The sequence below is a fragment of the Larimichthys crocea genome, chromosome X, assembly GCF_000972845.2.
Source record: "Larimichthys crocea isolate SSNF chromosome X, L_crocea_2.0, whole genome shotgun sequence".
In the NCBI taxonomy this organism is placed as follows: Eukaryota; Metazoa; Chordata; class Actinopteri; family Sciaenidae; genus Larimichthys; species Larimichthys crocea.
The window spans coordinates 37326832-37349552 of record NC_040020.1 but is presented as its reverse complement, the minus strand read 5'-3'; the positions used below and the strand labels follow the sequence as shown (position 1 = coordinate 37349552).

The 22721-nt window shown below is 43.0% G+C and overlaps 1 protein-coding gene across 1 annotated transcript; it reads right to left on the bottom strand.

Moving 5' to 3' along the window:
• Positions 1–1620: 1620 nt before the first annotated feature.
• On the bottom strand, positions 1621–15599 carry naa15b (N-alpha-acetyltransferase 15, NatA auxiliary subunit b). Its single transcript, XM_027283450.1, has 20 exons — positions 15546–15599; positions 11361–11445; positions 11166–11270; positions 10026–10183; positions 9132–9266; positions 8499–8652; positions 7722–7841; positions 7515–7610; positions 7177–7283; positions 6907–6979; positions 5901–6070; positions 5640–5792; positions 4398–4526; positions 4042–4255; positions 3753–3946; positions 3523–3631; positions 3309–3407; positions 3000–3143; positions 2170–2267; positions 1621–1967 (listed from the first exon to the last, which is right to left on the bottom strand). The coding sequence occupies exons 1-20, from the start codon at positions 15597–15599 to the stop codon at positions 1770–1772; spliced, it is 2595 nt and encodes an 864-aa protein (XP_027139251.1). The 3' UTR covers positions 1621–1769.
• Between the last annotated feature and the right edge of the window lie 7122 nt (positions 15600–22721).

Sequence of the window (22721 nt, the reverse complement as noted above, 5' to 3'; positions counted from 1 at the left end):
AAATCATTCTCACCTGTAACTATTTTGATATATTAGAACATTTTTACTTGTTTTACTTTTATTCTCACTTGGAGTTTCTTATAAATACAAAACCCTGACTAACAATGGATTTGCAGGTTTACAAGCTCCGAATTTGACCTGATTCATCACAGCTCTGACCCTGAAACTGGGCCCCATATTAAAAAAGCAGCAGCAGCTCATCAGTGGGAACACATACAGATGCAAAGCAGTCGACTGTTTTCTTTCGTTTGGTTTTAATACAAAAATCCAGAGATATCATACATCGCCATCTCAGATTTCACCTTTCACATTAGAACCCAAATTGGAGGAAAAAGGGGAAGAAAAGAGATTATTGGGGGGAAAAGGGGAGAGGGGGTAAAAACATATTCCAGGTGCTCATACGTTGGGCGACGGGGCCTGGATGCTGAACTCTGACCTTTAGAGGAGCCATTTTCATGAACAGAGAGGGTCCCTGTGAAGTACTGGAGGCTCGTTGGAGTCCCTGTGTACATACAGGTTAAATCGTTCCTAACAGTGACAACAGCAACGACACTGTGTGACTCTGCCAGGAGGTCCCGTGAGAACCGCTTGAACCAGATCTAAAAAATATTAACAGTAATAAGAGGTTTGTTGATCCATTATGGACAGGAAGGTGTCTATGGTATTGCTTAGATCTATCCAACTCTCTCAGAACTATGTAAAAATGTTAAGAGTAGCAGTGTATTTGAAATGGAGCACAACACACAACCTTTACAGTTTTTAAATCTGTGCTACAAGGTGCTCCAGAATAACAGACAGAGGATTACATATTCCCAAGTTTAACCAGGAACAGTGAGGGAAGCACAGTCTGACCAAAACAAAAAAAAATGTTCACGTGTGAGTTGTCTGTCTTTGTGTTGTGCCCCCTTCCCTGCAGAGATCGGGCCTGCCTCACATCCTCGCGGTTTATTGGAGCGTTACAGCCGATAGATTCACCTGTGGTCGCTGGATGTCCTCGTTGTCTTTTTCCGGTCTTCGGTAACTCTTCCTGCTCAGCTTCCTACAGATCTGTCACAAAGATCAGATCCACTCCGCTCAGCCTCCCGTCCCCCCCCCAGTGACAGTTGTGTCCTATTTTCATTTAAATTTGCTTCTTTTTTTTTTTTCTTTTTTTTTTTAAATAAGGGGAACACAGTATGAGATAGGCGTGTATTCGGAGCAGCACCGAGTCAAACTCAAGTGGTTGCTGTCACCGTTATTGATCATTTCCGAGGAAACAGACAGTCCTCGTCAGTCCGCCACAGTTTCTCCCGACTATTGTTTATTTTCATATTCAACATGGTCGTCAGCTCTATTAAAAAAGTAAAATGGCCGTTCTGTTATCTTCCTCTTCCCCCCCCCCTTTCCCCACAAATATACACAACCACACACATGCTCTCAACACACACACACACACACACGCTTACACACACGCTTACACACACGCTTACACACACGCTTACACACACGCTTACACACACACACACACACACACACGCTTGCGCACACACACACACACACACACACACACACACACACACACACACACACACACACACTCCTGATTTTCACCATGTGGGAGAGAGCCAAGCCATGCTATACCATGTCAGACCCAATTAAGCTGAGCCAAAGAACGAAACACCCAAATTTTTCGCTTCCTGTGTCTGGCTCTACAAAATGGCTGCCAGGCGTACCACAAGGCTCCGTGCTCGGCCCAATTCCTTTTCTCATCCGCTGTTGTTCTGTCACGCTCACATCTCGTTGGCTAGCTCCTCTGTTTCCGTGGAAACATCTCCATTGGCGATCTTGGTGTTCTCCTCGTATCCAGGGGGCGTGAAAGCTAACGTGTAGGGGTAAAGCTTGTGACACTCCGCACGGTACGACTCTGCAAGCTCCTTACAGTCGCCTAGGACGCCACTCCGAAGACACTCCAGGACCTCTGTGCTGATCTGATGTGGGAAGAGAAACAAGACATTTTTTTTTATTCAAAGAGGAGGTGAAATATTGACTAATGCCCTCTGTGCATCATATTTTTTCAGCATTGATAAAAGTATTTTCAGTAGCATCAATGTACTTTTACTTCTACTGATCGAATGTACTCAAACTTTTTCCCTCGAAGTTTTCACATTGCATAATTCCACGACTGCGTACCTGTATGGTTCTGTTTTCGAGTGACTCATCTAGTGCAGTGGCCAGCTCTGCTGCCTTCGTTTCCGTCGATGAATCCAGATACACCATCATCTTAGCAGCTGCAGGAGGGAGAGAAGAGAGTCCGTGAGTCTGAGAGTCTGAAGGAAAGTGTGTGTTTGTGACAGAGATATGAACTGACGGTGAAATTGAGCGTTTTTTTTAGAAAGGAAATTGTTTGTGTGGCTAAACACACTATTAGTGACGACACAAGAGCAGAGCTGGTGGAGTGATTTCTGTGTTGTATGAAGGTTTGCAGATGGGTGGAGGAAGCTCAGCCCTGTATGTTAGAGATTACTAATAAACAGAACTCAAGATGGAAACATCTAAAAAGGAAAAAATTCTTTATAAAAAGCAAAGACATCAACAGTCATACTGGAGATGTTGGAAAGAAGTATGTGGAAAAGACCTGCGACAGGGAAAGTCTTGCATGTTATGAGAATTCAAGTCAGAAGTTTCATGGAAATGGGGATAATGCCAGTGTTTCCCAAAGACTGACAGTGAGACCATGACAGGTTCTCAGTCCCAAAGAGTTCACATTCAATTCTTTTTTTCTGTGCCGCGTGTCCACACAGGCATTTATGCTGTAGCTACAGACCGTAACAACATTTTGAACCACTTCTCAGTCAGCTTTCCACAGTAATTTGTTTACTCTCTCTGGTGAAAGTGATACTTATGTTATGCCTGAAGTAAAAAATATTTCCAGTTCATTATGCAGGCCACTACAGTGCAGATAATTAATAGGAAACATTGTATCCTTTGTGTGTGTGTGTGTGTGTGAGAGAGAGTCCTACCAGCCAGTCGGTGTGGTACGGAGTTTGAGTGCTTGGTGAGGTAGGCCTGGTTGAAGCTCTTAGCGTTGCTGTCTCCGAACAGCCGGGTGATCTCCTGCTTCAGCACCGTCCTGACCACCTCCGGCAGCTCCTTGCTCTCCGAGACTGAAAGAAGATGAAGTGAAGTGAGCAGTGTTTGGAGGAACGTGTAAAAATAGAGACAATGAGGATAAAGGGCAGGAGAGGGAGGTGGGTACTAAGTCAAAAAGAGGAAGGATCAAAGGTATATTTAAAAAAAATGATGTAGCACTGAGGTACTCGCTCTCATACCTCCTTTAAAGAAGCGGACTAAACACTGGTGTAACCATGGGTGGTCTGGGTCAATGGCCAATGCTCCTTTCACTGACTGGAGCATCAACAGGTATTTTTCTGCAAAGAGAAGACGGGTTGTAAATCTGTGTGAAGCAGAACTGAAAGATCATCAACACAGTAAAAACTAAAGAGAAGTCAGTGGAGTCTAGTTCAAATAAGTGTGCTCGCCAACCTTTCCTGAAGTAGATCTCAAAGGCCAGTAGGTGTGTGTCTATTTTGTCCTTGACCAGATGTTTGAGAGGCATTAGGAACTTGACAGCTTCTTCCAGTGGATTTTCTACCTGTAAAAAGGAAGAGGGACACAAAAGAAAAAACAGTAAATACCACCTTAATTCATCCAGAGAAAGGTTTCCTGTTATGCAACAAACATTTTAGATTTTATGATTGTGATTCTTCTCTAACCTTGACCAGTTTGTCAGGAATTAGCTCCTCTTTGGGCCCTCCGATCTCCTCGTCATCGTCCTCCTTCTTCTTCTTCTGGTTCTTAAGCTGCTTCTCCTTCTCCGCGTTCTTCTTCTCCTCCTCCAGCTGGGCTTTCTTCTGGGCTCTCCGTTGCTTGTTCCTCAGCTTCTTCAGCTCTTTGTCCGAGAGGTTAGCTTAAAAGGAGAGAGAGTGGCGAAAAGAACAAGGCATTAATGGTGCAAATGACACTCCACGAATTTCTCTCCTCTACACAGGCACTCGTCCTCACCAGTGTCGGCCTGCAGCTCCTTGCTGTCGTCGGTCAGGGGATTGTCATGGAGGCTTAGGTAGATCTGGATGGCCGTGACGGCAGCCTTGTTGTAGAAGGGATGCATCCGGAGCACGTCCTCTAGCTTCAGGAGGTCCACGTAGGAGCGTAGCGTCATCTTCCTCATGCAGTATGTGTGGAAATCAAACTGGTCGTCCGTGATCTCCACAAAATGCTGATTGAAGTGAAGAGGGAGAGGTAGGAAAGTGTCAACTAAACAATCAAATTTGAGCCATACATATATGAAACCTAGACTTAATCTAGGTGGTTAAGGAGTCTAGTAACACCCAGTGTAACTGCTGATAGTTGGGGCTCACCCTTTCAATCTCATGGCACTTCTTGAGAGCCTCCCCAAACTTATTCATGCCCTTGTAGGCGAGTGCACACTCCGTCTGGAACCACATACACTGCATCTCATTGAGGTTCTCCACCGCTGACGCTCCCTCCTGTACAATGACGAAGCAAAAACAAAACGGAGACATGCATGAGCAATTTGCAAACATATTTGTCGACAAGCCGAGCAAAGCACTGTCAAAGCACTTTTACACTACATCTCTCATTCACACACATTCATACACTGATGGCAAGGTGCCAACTGCTCATCAGTTCTAGGAGCTAATCATTCATACACATTCACACACCGATGGCAAAGCCTTTGGGAGCAATTTGGAGTTCAGTATCTTGTCCGGCTGGAGGAGGCGGAGATCGAACCGCCAATCATTTGAGTGGGCGACCAGCTCTACCTCCTGAGCCACAGCCGCACAGCATTTCAGATTTTTTAAAAACATTCACACATTAATACATAAAAGTGTTAAGCCAAGCTGTTTTTACAGTTGTGTAATGTTAACACTAATAAAGCATCAAATGTAGTTTCACTGAGAATATTTAACTAGTACATGTGTGAGTTGGAGCCACTGCAGGATATCATTCACGACGGCGTCCCTATTTATTTATTCATTTAAGAGTAGCTTTCTTATTCACCTTGTGTATTGTGAGCCGCTGCAACAAGTGAATTTCTCCAGGGCGGGATCAATACAGTCTCTTATCTTAAGTCAATTATAGCCAATTCTTAAATAAATAACAGATTTTTGGACACTTGTCTTACGAGAAATGTGTCTCCTTACTATATATTATATGATTCACTTAGTTTTGTGTCTTACTCATCTTAGCCTCCATTTGCTGATAACGCAGGCATAAACAAACACCCACACAATAAGCAGAAGCACCAGTTATTTCACAACTTACCCTACACATAAATGAACACTAAGGCTCTTTTTACTTGGGTTTCTTGTCGTGGACATTATAATCAAAAGATGTTTTGAGCCTTTAATCCTGTGTGAATCTACAATAAGTGAATAATTTCTAAAGATTTCTCCCCTCTGTTATTTAGGGTTGTAGGACGGTGAGACGAGGATCACGAGAGCTCCAGGTTGTGCTCGTTTCTCACAAATGAGCTCAACAGGAAACACACCACGATTTTGTTTTTGACATTTTCAGACGTTTCCCTCAGCTTGTCAGCTGTCAGCGTGTACTTGTACGCACATACAGATTCTCCTCACCCGTGTGAACTTGGAACACATCTCCTCTGCCTCTTTGATCATGCCAGCCTTCAGCATGTACTTGGCACACTTTGAGTTGATGAATCTGTCAGCGGTGTCCAGAGCCTGGGCCTCATCCATCCACTGAGCGGCCTCTTTGATGTTCCCAGCATGCTGCGGGAGGATAAAGGTCAATACAAGGGTCAGGGCAACCTCACAGCGACACTCCACTCCTCAGTTAGGACATTCGACGCGCGCAAACGTGTGTGTGGCGTATGTTACCTTGTAAATCTTGGCTTTTATAAGGAAGAGCTCGATGAGCGTAGGCGTACTCTCGATGGCTGCGTTGATGTATTCTAGAGAAAGCGTCTGTTGGCCAATCATGTCATAGTGCTGTGCCAGGAAGTACTGCACCCAGAGCAACGTGGTTGGTGGTTCCTCCTTACCGTCATCTGTGGCAGTGCGAGGAGATTGTGTAAGTTCGGACTGCTGCAGTTAAACTTGAGTTATGAATAAAAATGAGACAATTTGGTGGATGATATTTTAAATACAATCCTTCAGATTTAAATGAAATCAGAGCATGTTTTTAAAGTGGCCATTTGTCTGAAACAACATTTACATTATGTAATTATGGCTCTAATTTATTAGCTGGCATTGTTAGCGGTGGAGTCCGGCATTCCCACACTGGATTCAAATTACCTACCTACACAGTAAACGATGCAGTGTGTAATTCAGTGTTAATTTTCACTAATGCCCTCCCACAGCCGTATCACATCTGTATCAAGTTACTGCTAATGTAAACGCAACATTTCCTGCTGCCACGCATTCAGAGTAACACGAGGTGGCTTTTATTGTGAAGTAGTCGTAAGGATCACGCTGCAGTTAGTGCTGACCTCAATTACTCAACCAAAATGTGCCCACAAAACAAAACTATCACGTTCGGGATGTTTTTGTCAGCGTTTTAAATATAGCACGGAGTAATGGAAGAGTCGTGAGCAGCCCCAGTGAGATGTGAAGATGAGGAGCTGCAAAAGGCTGCACGCCACCTCCAACTCTGCAGCAGCTTCACTGTGCTCGGCTGTTTTGTGAAAAACTACTTGCACTGCGTCCAGCTCGAAACCAGATTATGAATGTGATTCATTTTGACTGTCCACTGCATCAAACGGCACTTTAACCAAATCAACCAGGACTGTAGGATTACAACTTTAAAAACTCTCCATTGCACACTCGGTGTAGTTAATTGACAAGATTTCATCGTTCATTATTGTCATCCTGATCTTCTCCTCACCGTTCTGGTTGAACATTCTACAGCTTTTTAATGAGGTTTCATAGCCGACCACCAACTCCTCTATGATGGCCACCTGCAAAGAGAAAGAGGAAACGGGACATTACCTCACCTGCAGTATGAAGTAAGTGAATATTTCAGAATGCTGTTAATCTAGGACACTAAAATCTTCCCCTCAGATTGACCTCTCATCCTTCAGTGCATTATGTAAGATGGTTAGATATAGCTAGCTGTAGGTGGATTGTCTGACGTGTTTAGCAGCGGTATGTTCACCTTTTCTTTGTCGTTGTACAGTGACTTGAGGGTGGTGAAGACAGGCGGACAGCCTTTACTGAAGTTCATCCTCAGATACCTGTCCAGACACTCTCGGAACTTCTCACCTGACGAGAAATAAGGTGATGAAGATAAGGATTGAAATGAACTCCACTTCGATCACAGAGTGAACTTCAGGATTTTTTTAAAGAAAAAACTGGAACAGAAACAGCATGAATACATTAAAACAACTGAAGCTTATTACAGCTACTAGCTAGTTCATTTATTCCTACGTCATTGATGGAAATGTTGACTGAGGTCACTGTTTTAGTTGAAAGGAGACGTATTATTGGCCACACCAGAGAGGAAGGTGAGAGGCAGTCGGCGAGGAACCAGTCCTTTAGGAAACTTCTCCCAGGCATCTTCATAGATCTTGTGTCTCTCCTCTACACTGTCTGAAAAAGAAACAAAAAACAAGCAAAGTGTTGACAACTGTAGCTTGTACAATCAGTGATAATGATGCCAGTGTTTCAAACAGAATATATACTATATATATACACACATACTTGGTTTCAGGGCATTTTCCAGGCCGTGGTAGTAGGACCAGTTCTCTGGGTTCCTCTCCTGCAGACGGCGATAGACTTCTGTTGCCTCTTCTAGACGCTCCAACTTTAACAGTAATTCTCCTGTAGAGACATGAGGGGAGAGCGCTGATGTCAAGGTACATCCAACACTTTAAACTGTAAGTTTAAAGTTCAACAAAGTTCATTAAAAATATTGGAGATTGTCAATATTGCCAGTAAATATGATATGAATCTTGGAAATTAACATTTAACTAATGCTGAAGGGGTCTGGATGTTTTTGCCAAGAGACTACACATTGACCAAGGATTGACACTGGCCTGGTTTCCATCAAAATGGATCAAATTTAACCAAAAAAATTATTCCACAGAAGAAAATGCAAATAACATGATTTTAAATCCACTACTGTAGTTGTGAAAGATCAGTTTTAGGTGGCACCAATTCTCCAGCCAAAAACAAACAAACAAAAAAACAGAAGACGTCCCAACGAGATGACATAATTGAAAGGGCATCAGTTGAACCTAAACTTGTGAAAACCAGAGCTGAAAACATGCTGGAAATATGACATCTGTTTGTTTGATGTATTAATATGAGGAGAATTACTTCAAATCTGTTTGAAGTAAACATGGGTGTACTGTGGGGCCAGAAGGAGACTGTTGGAGGGGATACAGCTGATTAGTCCTGAGACTTATATGTGGGGAGTGAAGCACTGCAGAAAGTTTATGTTAACACGTCACGTTGACAGAGTACAAAGTGACCCACCTCGTGTCTCCTCCACAGCCAACTTGTCACAGATCTGCTTCTCGTAGTTGCACAGATGCTCCAGGGCCTCCTTGTACAGGCCTGCTTCCCTCAGCACTTGGTTCTGGTACAACAGTAGCTCACTGTATTCGTAGTCCACTTTGTCTGGAGACGTCTGGAAAAACAAAACAAAGAGGCATTAGTGAAGCCAACAGCAGAAAAACTACTGGAGCCACTGTGCGGACTTGTGTAACTTGGCAGTTCGGGGCAAAGTCTGCATCATTCTTGGTGCATATGTGCAGTTGCCTAGTCACACCAGCTTGTTGTATTACATAGATGGCACAAAGGCAGGAAGCAGACTGGTCTTATCAGGAGCAAGCCAGGGAGAGGGAGAGAGGGAGCTCTATAGTAGATGTGGCCGATGCACGGACAACAGAGACAACACCCATATTTAAAACTCTGCAGAGCAGAAGAACCGACTGCTCTCAAAGCACGTACTGCATCTCAGACACTACAACTACATGACAGGATAGTAAGTGAGTGAGTAAAGCAGTTATTCATCTGTCAATATCTGCAAAATACTTCACATTCATGGCTTCTTTGTTGCATCAAGTTAACTTATGAGAGGAATGCTGAGCTTTCACTGGTTCTCACCTGTTGTGTTTTCCTGAACTCCTCGATGATCTTTGCAGCCATCTCGTAGTCTTCCAGGAGGTGATAGGCGATAGCGTAGCCGATCCAGGAGGCCCGCTGTGCCGGACGCAGCTGCAACAGCTGGTACCGTGTCTCCTGTAGAGAAAGAACACGCCAACACAGGTTTATTTAGCCGTGCTCGACGTTGGAGCCAAGAGGGTGAACAAAAAAAAAAAAAAAGGCTGAACTCAGCTCATGTCCTCTTTGTGATGACTGTCTTTTAAGTGGCCTAAATATATATATCATATTGTTGGGAAGATTAAAAAAAGGGAGGGAATGAGCCAACGGCTGGCAGCACAAAGTGCAGAGAAATTTTGCTGATTCATGGTTTTGACATCAGGTTGTTGCTAGCTGAACTAAAAAGATAATACTCCTCCCCCTCCCTCCTCTTTCATCCATATTTTTAATCCCTTCAACCAGACTTCCATCTTGACGTTTGGTTTCTACCTCTCACTGAATAAGCATCTAAATCCCGAGCTGTGTCCCAGGAGAGCTGTTCTACATTGTGAAGACCGACTGCAACCTGATATCTGCCTGCTGATACGCTGCGTCCTCTCCAAAATCAGAGCCACGCTGCATCCTGGACGAGGCAGAGCGACAGATGGAGTGTGTGTTCTGAAAAGTTCCCTTCCCTCAAACTATTTAAGTCTGTGTTATTCTGGTATTTAAAAAAAAAGTCAAAATATTTTTTAAATATGCTTCTCAAAGCTAGGTGTGAATTGTTCTGTTCTATAGCTGACCCCATGCCCTGACCCCTGAAAATAGCTTTTGATAATGATAATCCAAAACGTATCTCTGGATAATTATTTAATGAGATAGACACCATCCACTCATAGCTCCCCTGCCGGTCCTCACCCTGTAGCCCTCCAGGTCTCTCATCTGGATCTGCAGCAGGGACAGGTCTCTGAGGATCTGCAGGTTGTCCTTGTCCCACTTCAGAGCATTGCGGTAACACTTGATGGCCTCGTCGTACTTCTTATCCGAGCGCTGCAGCAGTCCGTATACATGCCAGCCTGGTACGCACATGGAGTTAAGGAACAATCTCGTCCATCCAATCTGATGTTCTCAAACTAGCGTTTGCAAAGGTCTAAGTATAAGTGAGGTGACTGTGTACAAGCGAGCCTCTTCTGGTTAGAGCAGACAACTGATTTGATTGATTCAAAATGAATCACTTAATGATGAATCTTAGACTATTTTTCTAACGTCACGAAGAAGCCACATTCTGCTAATAAATTTAAATTTAGACGATGAAAAACAAAATAAAAGACAATGACATCACAAGTTAGCAGCATACACACATCCATCATCATGCTTGTCCAACTGTTTTGTACGATCACCAAACCATCTAAAACCATGAACAAACATTTCATTTACAGTTATATAACAAAAAGAAATGCAGTTAAACAGACTGCAGAAGGTTGAAATCTTTTTGCTCGATAACAGAATCATGATTTATTTCTGATCAAATCAATAAACCGATTATTTTTTCCTGTAGTTCTGGAAAGCAGTGCAGAAAGTGTAGACAGCGTGAAACAAGTGGAGCAAGATGAAAAAACAAAGGCGAGAGCATATTATCTCTACACAGAGGATGAGCTGGATTTGTTTACAATAATCTGGTGGTAATTAACCTTAAAAAAAAAAAATCACTATGAATTTGTTGCTTTGTTGTCAAAGCCGTGCACCTGGAGCTATGTACACTGATAAACAGAGTACACAACAGGTTTTTGCCACTGACTCAAGATAAGAAGCGACTGGTGAAGCTGTAAAAGATAGCACTGATATGTTGACTTTGAGATTGTCTGCTGAAATGTGCACAGATTTCACTGTGGCCTGACTCACAGAGAGAGAGAGAGAGGGAAACACGTCAGACGCATTCACAGATTTTACAAAAGACACCAGCTGAAGGTCTAAAGTGACAACAGCTTAACGCAGAGCGTGTCTCCTTCACTGACACACAAATGATGTGGATCATTTCATCGCCATCACAAAGGATACAGACGTGGCTCTTGAGGTCATTGCGCAGGCCTCTCCTCACCAGGTCGTAGGCCTCCTCCTTCTTCCCCAAACAGTTCAGGGTCAAGCCCTTCATCGCCAGGGTCTCTGGAGGGAGACAAGAGTAGAGCGGACAGTGAGAGGAAGAACTCTTTCATGCATCTTCCCCATCTGTACATCCACACGTCTTCAGCTTACCTCCATGCTCTGCAAACTTCGGGTTGGACAGGATTTGTTTGCAGAACTTGAGTCCGTTTCTGTACTGCTTGTGTTCGTAACATCGCTGTCAACAAAGGAAAAGAGAGGAATCACATTAGGGCAAGAGAACAGGAGTGATACTACAGAGAAAGACAGAAGAAGAAGAGGAAGCGGAAAAAGTCACACTGGAGTTCACAGCCTTGTCACGACTTCTCGACTTAGTTTCACTTTTTTGTGATCCACACTGATGAACTACAAGGTGCAACCTCATAGCTTCACAGGTACAGATGTTACAGCATTCTACAAACTAAGACCTGGAAAACAAGAAAAAAGCCAGCCTTGTTAAGTCAACGGTGCAAGTTCACCAGCAATGTTGTCAATACAGCAGCAGAATGTTGTCAGACAACGCACTCCACAGTTATTCCTGTCCATATTAAAAACACAGAGCTCAACTTCAACGCTGAAACTTCAACTTTTCTCTGAGACACACAAGCAATTAAACCACTTTAAAGGAATTACGAGATTTTTCTTTGCCCTCTCTGGTTATATTTAGGTACGCAGTTGCACAATCAACCCTACACTGCCTCTCTTTTTAAGCTGATCACTGGCAGTCTGTGGGTATTGAGTGCGCGCGAGAGAGCGTGAGAGAAATAGGAAGAGTCAAGCCGGCAGATGGCATTTCGTTGTCCCACTGCCGACTTCACTAATGGTGAAAAAAAGAAAAAAAAAAAAAAAGAGATGACATCAGCTTCACATACAGGAGCCAAGGTCGGTTATGAAATTACAAGTAGTTTGCTGTTGAGCAGAGGGCAGGATTGCACCACGAGCAGAGACCTGGAGCTGGAGGACAGAGGAGACAGGCTCGTGTCCTGACAGTTAGCGAACGGCGGTGCTTCGTCTACAAACTGAACTGTAGAAAAAGGAAAAATTGTGCAAAACTGTTGCGTGTGTCTGAGAAGACCATCTGTTCGGGGGGCTTAAGGGGCTAATGGAGAGTAATTGGACGCACATTAAGAGATGAACCAGTGAAAATGTTTTGGTCCGGCTCCCGTGATCCATTGTCCTCGTTTTATTCCGCAATCAACAGAAAGACAGCCACACATATGGTCTCAGTTTTTTTTTCCCCCTCCTACCCATTACTGAACACAACAAATAAACACAAGCGAGCTGCTGCTTTGCAGAAATTGTCCTCAAGTTCAACTCGAGAGAAAGTTAGTTTGAAACTCTACGTGTAACACGAGTGAGCAGGGTGAATTTCAGTGTTTGCACTAGATAGTATGAGGCTTCACCTTCATTTTATCAAGATGAATAAATGTCAAGTTGTAAATGAGAAACATGTTTCCGCACAGTAAAGACATACAGTAAAGAAGTAGTCCATTATATCACTTTGATGCAACAAGAGACAATACTGTCAGCAACGTCTACGACAAGTGTCAGCTTAAAGAGCCGCACATGCATTACAGGCGACAGCATACTGTACGTTTAATGTAAATTTAGCAGCATTAACACCACCAGCTGTGCTTATCCAGCATGTTCTCCTCCTGACCCAAAATAAACTCGGCCCCCCCTGAGTTACACAGAGAATGTCAGGGCGCTGGCTCCGAGCTGCGCGGCTCGCCACGAGGAGAGCCGAGCATTTTGATTTGGGCGAAAACGTTTCAAAGAACGGACGCCGCGCTCGCGTCGCGCCTTGGAGGAAGGCGGCGGCGACGAGGGCGATTCTCGTGGGTTGCAAGCGTTCGCATTAATAAAAGGGCAGCTGGACGGTGCAAAAAAAAAAAAACTGTACTCCAACTTTTCATTGAACACTGCTGTGTTGACCTTTTTTTGTTAGTTTAGAAGGCAGTTCAGTTACGTTAGAGCAGCATTCAGAAAAAAAAGGAGTATTTGTAATCACACTAAACAGCGGTGACGTGACCGCCTCGAGGTCCTGCATCTCAAGTCGTCAAACTTTATCCACAGTGCATCTCGACAGTCCTGTGTAAATCACTTAAACGCTGAACGTGCCCCGCAGCATGCTGGCTGCTCTTTGCTGTGGGTGTGTTGCTACAGGTATCAGAGAAATTAAATGAAATCACAGCTGCAACAGTTTTCTCTTCATGACTTCAAACATCAGTCAGTATTTTTGACTGTAGTCCACAACACAGTTTATCATTTGTTGATGCCACGGGGAGAAAACACGACGCCTGCTTACAATTTTAAAAGGCAGCAGAGACGTTCTCATGCGAGGCTGCAATGCGGTGTTGTTTGCAGTGAGATTAACGGTGAAATGTCAAACTTTAGCAAAGTTAAGGAACTGAAGAAGCCTGCTGGGTGAGAGTCCAGTTGCCTCACGTTTCTCTTCTCAAAGCATGGAAAGGTGTTTCCCCCCCCTCAGCCTAAAAAACAAAACAAAATGGAAACCCCTCTAAGCTCCACAGTGCCATGCAGAAGTTGGACACCTGCCAACTTCTAATAATGCATTTGGGCACTCGGTCTGGGAAAGCAAAACTACAGAGGGGTGTGGTCCCCTCCTGACTACAGACTGCACAGAGAAAGCCATGTCAAATCTCATAGTGTATCCACGGTGCAGAGAGGTTAATGACAGTCGTTATTTTCTCATCAACACAACGAGTTTAACTACATGAAACACTTCCAGGAGCGTTCTTGGGAGCAACACCTAAAGGTCACCTCGCTTTATGATGGACAAGTGCAGACTGAGGATGTTTAACTCCTCTCTACCAAGTCGCCTGTTGAATCCTGCAGCTCCATACTCACGCATCAAACAGCAGCTGCTGCACAAGTCAAATCTATAATCTCAGCTACCATTTACTACAGGTTATTACCACAGAAACTTTTGGTTTTTTACTCACTGTTTACCTCTACAATTAGCTTATTAAACGTGAGATAAGAGAGACACACATTGAACAGCGCAGCCCGACAAACAGTTCCAGGAAAAGCAATACCCCCTCTGAGGAATGCAGCAAATACACGCTCCAACTTTTCAAGATCAGGTGCAGGTCACAGGTCTGTGTTTCTTGCCAGAAGTGGAGCGACCCAATGCCAGCCCAGTGCCAGCGTGCTGATAAACATCCAGCAAATCCCCAGCAGAGCTAAACAATGATGTTTACCTGAAGCTGATGATGACGTGAAACTGCTCGTTACCCACTCACACACACACACAATTCCTGGAAAGGATCTAGCTCGGTGTCCGTGCAGACTGGAAGATGTTTGACAACACACAGTGATCACCAGCGTGTTTATAATGCAGCAGCGTGTTCACAGGCAGCTCGGTCACTATCGCATCCTGTGAAAAATAGCAGTAGACTTCATCCACACCTGCTCGGTCACTCATCTGACCTACATAGAAGTGTGTGTGGATGACAAATAAACAGCGGGGATGGATAGGTGGATGGGTGGATGGGTGGATGGACAGCTAGCTGCCAGGGCACAGCAGGCCTGAGGCAGCTACAGATTTGCTGACACAATCACACCGGTCCTTCCCTTACTTCCTCTCGTTTCCCCCCCACGCACAAGCACTACAAAGTTTGGACAAATCTACCTTGGGCCCGGTGATGGCAGTGTGTACAGGCCGAGCTCCGGCACGCACAGATTAAAGACTGACAGTCAGCTAAAAGTCTGCAAAAGCGACATATCAAACGCTAGCCGATGAGCTAACGTCAAACGCTGTGCACGCACAGCAGCTTAGCTTCGTCCGTGTCCGTCACAAATCAAACATTACAGCCACACACCGGTAAAGACACACGCCGTGCGGTCAGCTGACAACAAACAAACGCAGGGACACTGATAAAAAGCAGCGTGGGGAGCTAAGCTACCAGCAAACATGAGCGTTAGCGAGTAGCCATCGTGGAGGCTAGCGAGCGTTAAGCTACCGGTGACAAGCGGCGAGGCCTGTCGCGACAAACCGGCAACGTTTGTCTGTTTAGAGAGTTTCAGCGGGGATACACTTCTACCACCGTGCACACAGACTCACAACAAAGTCAGCAGCAGCCGTTTCTGCTGTACGTTACAGTGACAGCGCAGGTCAGGGCCGGGCTAGCTGACCCATTCAATGATGCCATTTTGCTAAGCTAATGCTAACTACCGGGCAGCTGGCACACAGAGAGCCGCCGAGGGCGCCTCAAACCCGGCAGCGCTCTGTAGAAACGGCCGCTACGGTTGTGCATCTGTTTAACGGTCACTCACCAGAATCCTCTTGAAGAGCGCGTTCTCTTTCGGCGGTAAAGTAACTGTCGGCATCGTTGCAGTTGAGATCAGTTTCCCCCCTCGACCTCAGCACATGTAGCTAAAGTTAGCCCAGGTAGTCAAGACGAGTAGAGTTGAGTGACGGTGCTCCTGGCTCGCCCGCTTCAGCCGCTCCGCTCGATTGCTCCGTCTTCTCCGCTCCGCTCGCGTCCTCCTCACGTGGTGACGGAAGCTCCGACACCTTTCGAAATGGCGGCGGTCCGCTTACATGGATGTGAAGGAGGCTGTAAACAAAGTTAAAGATCCACTATAGACATGTTTTTAATGTATAGACTCTGCTGGGACAAGACAAACAGTCATATAGTTTGAAGTGTTTTTCCCTGGAGGATTTAGGTTTCCACATTACACTCACACAAACTGCAAACTGAACCAGGACTGTCCTCTTTTGTGATGTCACAACATATTTAAAGAAAGTTATGGAGCCCTTAAAGCCCAAACAGGTGCTGTTTCTGTTAACAGCCACCATATGATGGAGATAACTCAGCTAATCGAGCTTTATTTTCACCTCAGAAGGTCATATCTTAAGATGGAGGTTTAAAAAATGATTTGACTGGACTGCTAAGTCAGGCCTCACGTACTGACAGTTGCTTTTGTTAATGAGAACTCTAAAAATCTGAAAGTGCAGGCCACTACACTTTAAATGATTGTCTGTACTGTACTTATTGACAGCCGTAATATCAAAAACAAACTCTTTATTCTCAGTCTGACCTTTTTTTCTCCATCAATCAAACTTTTTGCTAGCGATTATCATTGCAAAGTTATTATTTATTTTAGTCTTGAAAGGCAGCAGCAGGAAGCCAATATGAAAGAGACATTGCACTGAGACAACCAAAATGTGCCAGCACTCATCATTGTAATGCAGTTAAAATGGGATTGGCTTTTCCACTTAATGCAATTGACAAACTTACAAAACAACTACAAACTTACCCCCCTTCAGCAGTGAAAATAACCTTCCACTCATTCTGTACAGTTGTGGTCAAACACCAAATCGAAGTAACAAGTAAACATATTTTCAGGTGGGTTGGGGACTTTATAAAAATGCTTACAACTGATTCACAAATACCATGTTGGCCCATACTTTTATTTTCGTTTCACAGAACACATCATGTTTCTGGATATAAAAATCAACTTGCTTGAATACCTGTTCAGTCACAGTTTAGTCATCCCTGTATATACAGTGTGTGTGTGTGTGTATATGTGTGTATAAAAATCTTGATTCACATTGATTCTTGATTCACATTTAACGTACACATCCAGCATGATCCATAAATTTGATAATTAAAGGACGATTGCATTCTGATGGACAAATTATAATGAAGAAACTATTCCCAAATGAACTTATTTTTAATATCTCTTCCCTCACGTAGCCTATGCCAGGAGCCATGAATCAGGTTTAATGATGTAACAGTGCCACAATGTGCTGCCTCTCTGGACACTGTAGCTTCTGAGGAAAATGTCAAAAGCTTGTTTGGCTTTGACAAAACCACCTCCCTGGGTTAATGACTGTGTCCAGAGTATATAACAAGGGAGTGTAGACATGCTGAACAGAGAAAGAACGCTTATAAAATGTGGCCATTTTATTACCATGAATAGGATTTTAAAGGAGTTTAAATACACTGTAAAGGAAAAATGATCAAAATACTGACATTTTATTGCTGCAAATCCTTCTTGGTTGAAGTTTCCAGCTTTAGGGCCCATTCTATCTCTGGTTATTCTACCACACAGAAAGGTGTATCAGATTTTTAATTCTTTTTATCTGGTATTCCAGTCTGACTTACTGATGGTGATTAATGGCATGATATCTCCTTTACATTCTTTTTTTCAAGATTTTTTTTTTAGCAGTAATTAAGAGTTGATAATTAAGTTTTTATCTTCAGAAGTTTTTCCTCTGATCTTTAAATCAGCTGTTGTTCAGTCCTTACTAAAAAAAAATCTAACAATGACACTTAATAATCTCTGTTAATGACTCTTAATAATTTAAGACTCACATCTAAATTACCCTTTAATGCCAAAGTTCTGGAGAAAGTCATTTACCTTCAGCTCATATCCTCAATGAACAACCACTCACTATTTAAAAAGTTTTTCACTCATCATAGTTAGTACAGAAACTGTACTTCTAAAAGACATTAGAATGAACTCAGACACCAGCTGGTGATTTCTTGATACAGTTTGTCATAGCATATTAATTGATCAAGTAGAAAACGGTGTAGGAATGGCTGGGGCTGCTCTAGACTGGTTTGAGTGGCAGAACCGTCTTCTGTTGTGAATGTCACCTAGCAATGCAAATAAAAGTGGCATTTAATTCATTTTTTGATGCTGACAACACACAAATCTATTCATCCATAAATCACAAGCTCACAACCTGTCCTGACCAACCTGAAATGGCGTTTGGACCCAGAGTGCACAGAAATTATGTAAATCAGATGCTTCCCAGGGTTTGCAGTGCAACCATGAGACCAGAAAAGTTTTTTTTTTATTTCTGAGTCACTGAATCAGGTCAATTTGGCACAATGGTGTAGGAGTATTAGCAAGGTCAGATAATTTCTTTCATTCAGTGATGCACAAACTCTCATTCATGTGTTTGTCTCCTGCCATCTAAATTACTGTAACTTCCCAGACTGACCCAGAGATCAAATAACCACCTCCAATTTCTGAAATATACTGCAGCATTGCTGGTCTTTAAGTCACTGAGTAGCCTTGACCCTTCTTACATTATTGACCTTCTCATTTTTGACACCTCTGCTTGTACTCTGCAGACCTGCAGGCTTCATTTATAAAAGCGTCCTCAGACTTATATGTTTGATTCATGAAAGATACTGAGCATTAAAAAATCTTGCTTATGCAGGTTCTAGGAAGCCCATTTATAACTTACACACCTGTGATCTATAAATCTCAAATTAATATATAATTTATTGCACCTGCATTATAATCAGCGATTTCCTACTATATAATGTAAGCACAAATGTCAGAGAGAGGAAAGGACATAGGGTGCATTTGTTTTGAGTATGGGGCTGCAGCCCTTTACTTCCCTAAAAAAGAGGCCGAGTAGACAGGTGATCAATCAGAGTACGGCAAATAATCCAACAGGGGTGACACAAAAATGTAAAAAATGGGAATAAACTAGATAGGAGATCAAAAGGCTGAAACACTAGATATTAAGGTACACACACCCATGCTCACATTAAATACTCTTGTGAGGGGCAACTGGCAAGACAGGTGAAAGCAATAAGGGCGAGGCAAACAATCACACTACAGGGAAAACACACACAGGCAGGAAGTGGAATGAATATGGCAAACAGTGACACCGTATGTGCAAATATGTCTTCTATATGCAGCATGAGAGTGCTAACTGGTTATCCACACACCATAAAGTCTGTGGAGGTTCTTAGCGGTCAAATCTGGGGCAACTGGACTTGGTTGTAGATTCGTGAAGGGTTAGGGTTAGAAACATCTTTATGGATCTACAACCAAGTCCAGTTTCCCCAGATTTAATCCTTCTTGAACACACAGCATAAAGAGTGTACACTTAATGTTTGAATGAAACTACTGCTGTTATCGGAAAGGGAAAGGAAAAAGCAAAGTGGAAAAAGATATACAGTACTGTGATTTTGTGCTCAAATGGTTTTTTAGAAATTTCTCTTCAGACCTTTTTCTGTAGAAAAACCTCATTTACATTCACCAAGCCGAACTGAGTGAATCCCCAGCTCTGGTGAAAGTAAACCTTCAAATATTGCAGAATACAACACAGGAAGTACTTATTCTGAATCTGCAGTACAGTTTGTACAGTTTCAACTGTGAAGTAAGACAACTATCTTCACTGTCCTGGCATGGATGCAAGGTTTCTCTTTGCAATAAACTTGGTAAGATTTCAGCACTGCACATCTCTCCTATGTACCGATAGTTTTTAATATTTTGACCATTAAATTTTACTAACTCACTTTCTCAAAAACAGATACATTTTCAGTTTAAGTTGCATGCCAATTTAATCATTTCTTGTATTCAGTAAGCCACATTGAGAAATACACTAACCTTTTACAGTTTAATAATTGTGAGAGTTGTTAGGCAAAAATGAGGCTCCAAAACAGATTACTTCTGCTGTCAGTGTCACTAATCACCGGATTAAAAGTGGAAAAACAAAGTTTACAAATGTACATTGTAACATAAATAACCAAGCTGTGGCCTGACTGAAAACCTAATGAATTTATTTATTTGGTTTTAAAATAAGATGCTCAACAATGACACAATGGTGTAATGCTCACATGTCTACTTTTGTTCATGTTGGATAATGGCATAAGTCTATACTAACTGACTGATGATAAGGGTTGATCAGGACAATTTACACCTGAAAAAAGTGCACAAAGATTCTGATTAAGATCTTAGAACTTTTCAATGAAATGGTCCTAAATGCAAAGAAAAGACACGGTTACTCGAAAGAAGATTGTTTTAAAGAGATTCATGACCTCTTGTACACACTAATTCAGTTTAGTATGTAAGTAAGTCAAGTATTGTTGAGTATTATCGTGAATTTGAGCACTTGAAGATGGGCTGTCCAGAATAAAAAATAAGCATCACTGCCCTGAAAACCTTTTGACGCTGTCATGCTCATCAGAGGATAAACCTTCTTATTTAAGTTACAATGTGGCTGTTCTCACCTGGACAGAATAGAGGGGCGATACTACAACATACTAAAGTAACATCTAGCATGAATTATGATTTAACTGTGATGGACAATAAATCTCTGCCTCTCTCACACACACAGATATTCATATTCATGCAGAGTTTTATCCTCCTGTTGTCATCACTGACAATATATTTTCAAGATGTTCAGCTTAATTATCTTTTGGTTCGTCACCTAAATCTCTTTGTGCTCCTGTAAGTTCAGTAACTTTATGTTGATCATCTTTTTTATGCAGCTTTTACTCCGGTAAGTGCACTTGTTGATGTGATCCCCCGAGAGAGACTAAAAACACTTCTTGATGCAGTGGTGGCTACACTAGCCTATATTTTAGTCCAATTAGCACAGGTCAAACTCCCCAAAAACTGGAAACTAAACTTCCCATAATGCAACTCAGTGGCCTCTTTCTGTTAGACTCTGCTGACAGGTAAACCTCCATGTCTTTCAAACCCAATTCTCCTGAGTTTGCCTCCCTGTTATTAGTGTTGTGCTGCGTTCCAGATGACTCTGACCCACTAGTGGAAAAAGTACAATAACACACCACTCACAGCCAGAGTTCCTACTTGTGTACTTGTTTTAAATGCATCGCCCCAAACACATATAAAGTGCAGCAACGATGAAGCGCACACTGTTAATAGCTATAAATCAACAAAAAGACAGTGTAAAGTATATTTATTACAGTATTTGTATGAGGTGCTTAATGGAATATTTAGATTAGTTTCCAAGTACAACAGTGCTGTAAAATAAAACGCCTCATGCGTCATTTTCCCTCCTCTGTCTCTTTTATGGATGCAGTGAGGCTGCACAGCTGAGACTTCACTTGTGTGTGAATTTGCCAAGGAAACATCAGTTCATCATGTTTGCTGGTTATGTTTGGCGCCGTGCACCTGGAACACTTGAAGGTCGGAAGTTGGAAATTTCGGCTGACGTCACTACGATAGCATCAGGGTTATTTTCACTGGAGACATGATACAAATGTTACCACAGGCTGAGTGTCCTCGTGACCAGTGAACTTATTTTGATGTGTCAAATTGGTGGCATGCCCCTTTATTGACCTAATGTATCACTAGGAAGTAACATTACTGGACAGGTTGCACTTTGTAAACCACTTTTTTGTTGTATAATGATAAATTACACAAACTAATATAAACTGTATAATCTGACATATAAAGAATATGCATTGAGGTGTGGTGTAACATTCTGACTGACATCTTCCTTCCTCCACACTGAAGCCTGCGGTCAAAGTGTAAGGTGAGAAAATCAATGCAGCAGCACAGCGACGATAAAGTTTCTCTCAGTTCCCACAAATGTCCACTAGAGGGCGTCATATCGACAGAAAAGCAGTGAAACCACATCACTGCTCACTACCAGGCAATTTGTTGCTTATCATTTAAGAGGCAAACTTTGCACCACTTCTAAGTTCAGAGGGTGAGTGGACAATTCACTAAGCATGTGTGTGTATTGTATAAAGCACACATACATGTGCAGGTTATCTGAAACATGCTGGGGCAGCATACAGAGCACTTATCCCACAGCCTGATACTTTCCATTTAAATAACTCAATGAAACAGAAAGATAAAGTCATCCCAAGGTAATTAGAAATCTCTCTGTGTGTGTGTGTGTGTGTGTGTGTGTGTGTGTGTGTGTGTGTGTGAGAGAGAGAGAGATTTTCATGGTGTTTTATTCATGGTGTGAGACAGCTTAGGCCTTGCTCTGCTGTTATCTGGTGGCCTCCTACTCCTCCACCACCACAATGGCTCCTGCTACCACATTCATCAACTTGACACCACACACACACACACACACACACACACACACATATAGACACACACACATTTTTTTTCCCTCTCACTCAACACTATAGCATTCCCTGTTCTCTCTCTCCCCCTCCTCCATACGTCTTTCCTCTTCAAATTTCTCCAGCTACATTTCTTCACCTTATTACACCGTGAGACGGAGAGAGAGTGAATGATTCTTCTAACTCATCCCCCACTCTTTGTGACACATCATTTGTCGTTCTGATTAGAGCCCATAACGGTGCCCCAGGAGTGTGTGCAAGGCTGATGGTGTGTCTGTGTGTGTGTGTGTGTGTTTGGCTGCAGGAGGAAACCGGCTGTCATTAACTTGGACTTGTGGCTGACTCGTTGTCTGCGCCGCTCATGATCTCCTGAGCACTGAGGAGCAAGAGAGACAGTCGTGAGTGTGTGTGATCACGAGGCTTTTTACCTGTCACCTGCCCCGCGCCATGATGAAATTAGTTGGGTTAGACTTTCAGCCGAGGAAATGCTGCAAAAATCACTCAGTGTTGTCACTTCTGCACTGCAGATTTGTAATTTATCTAGCTTTCCATCGAGTGGTACATCACTTTAGTCTGGACTAAAATATCTCAACATCTACTGGATGGATTACTACGAAACATGGAGCTGACATGTAAGTTCCTC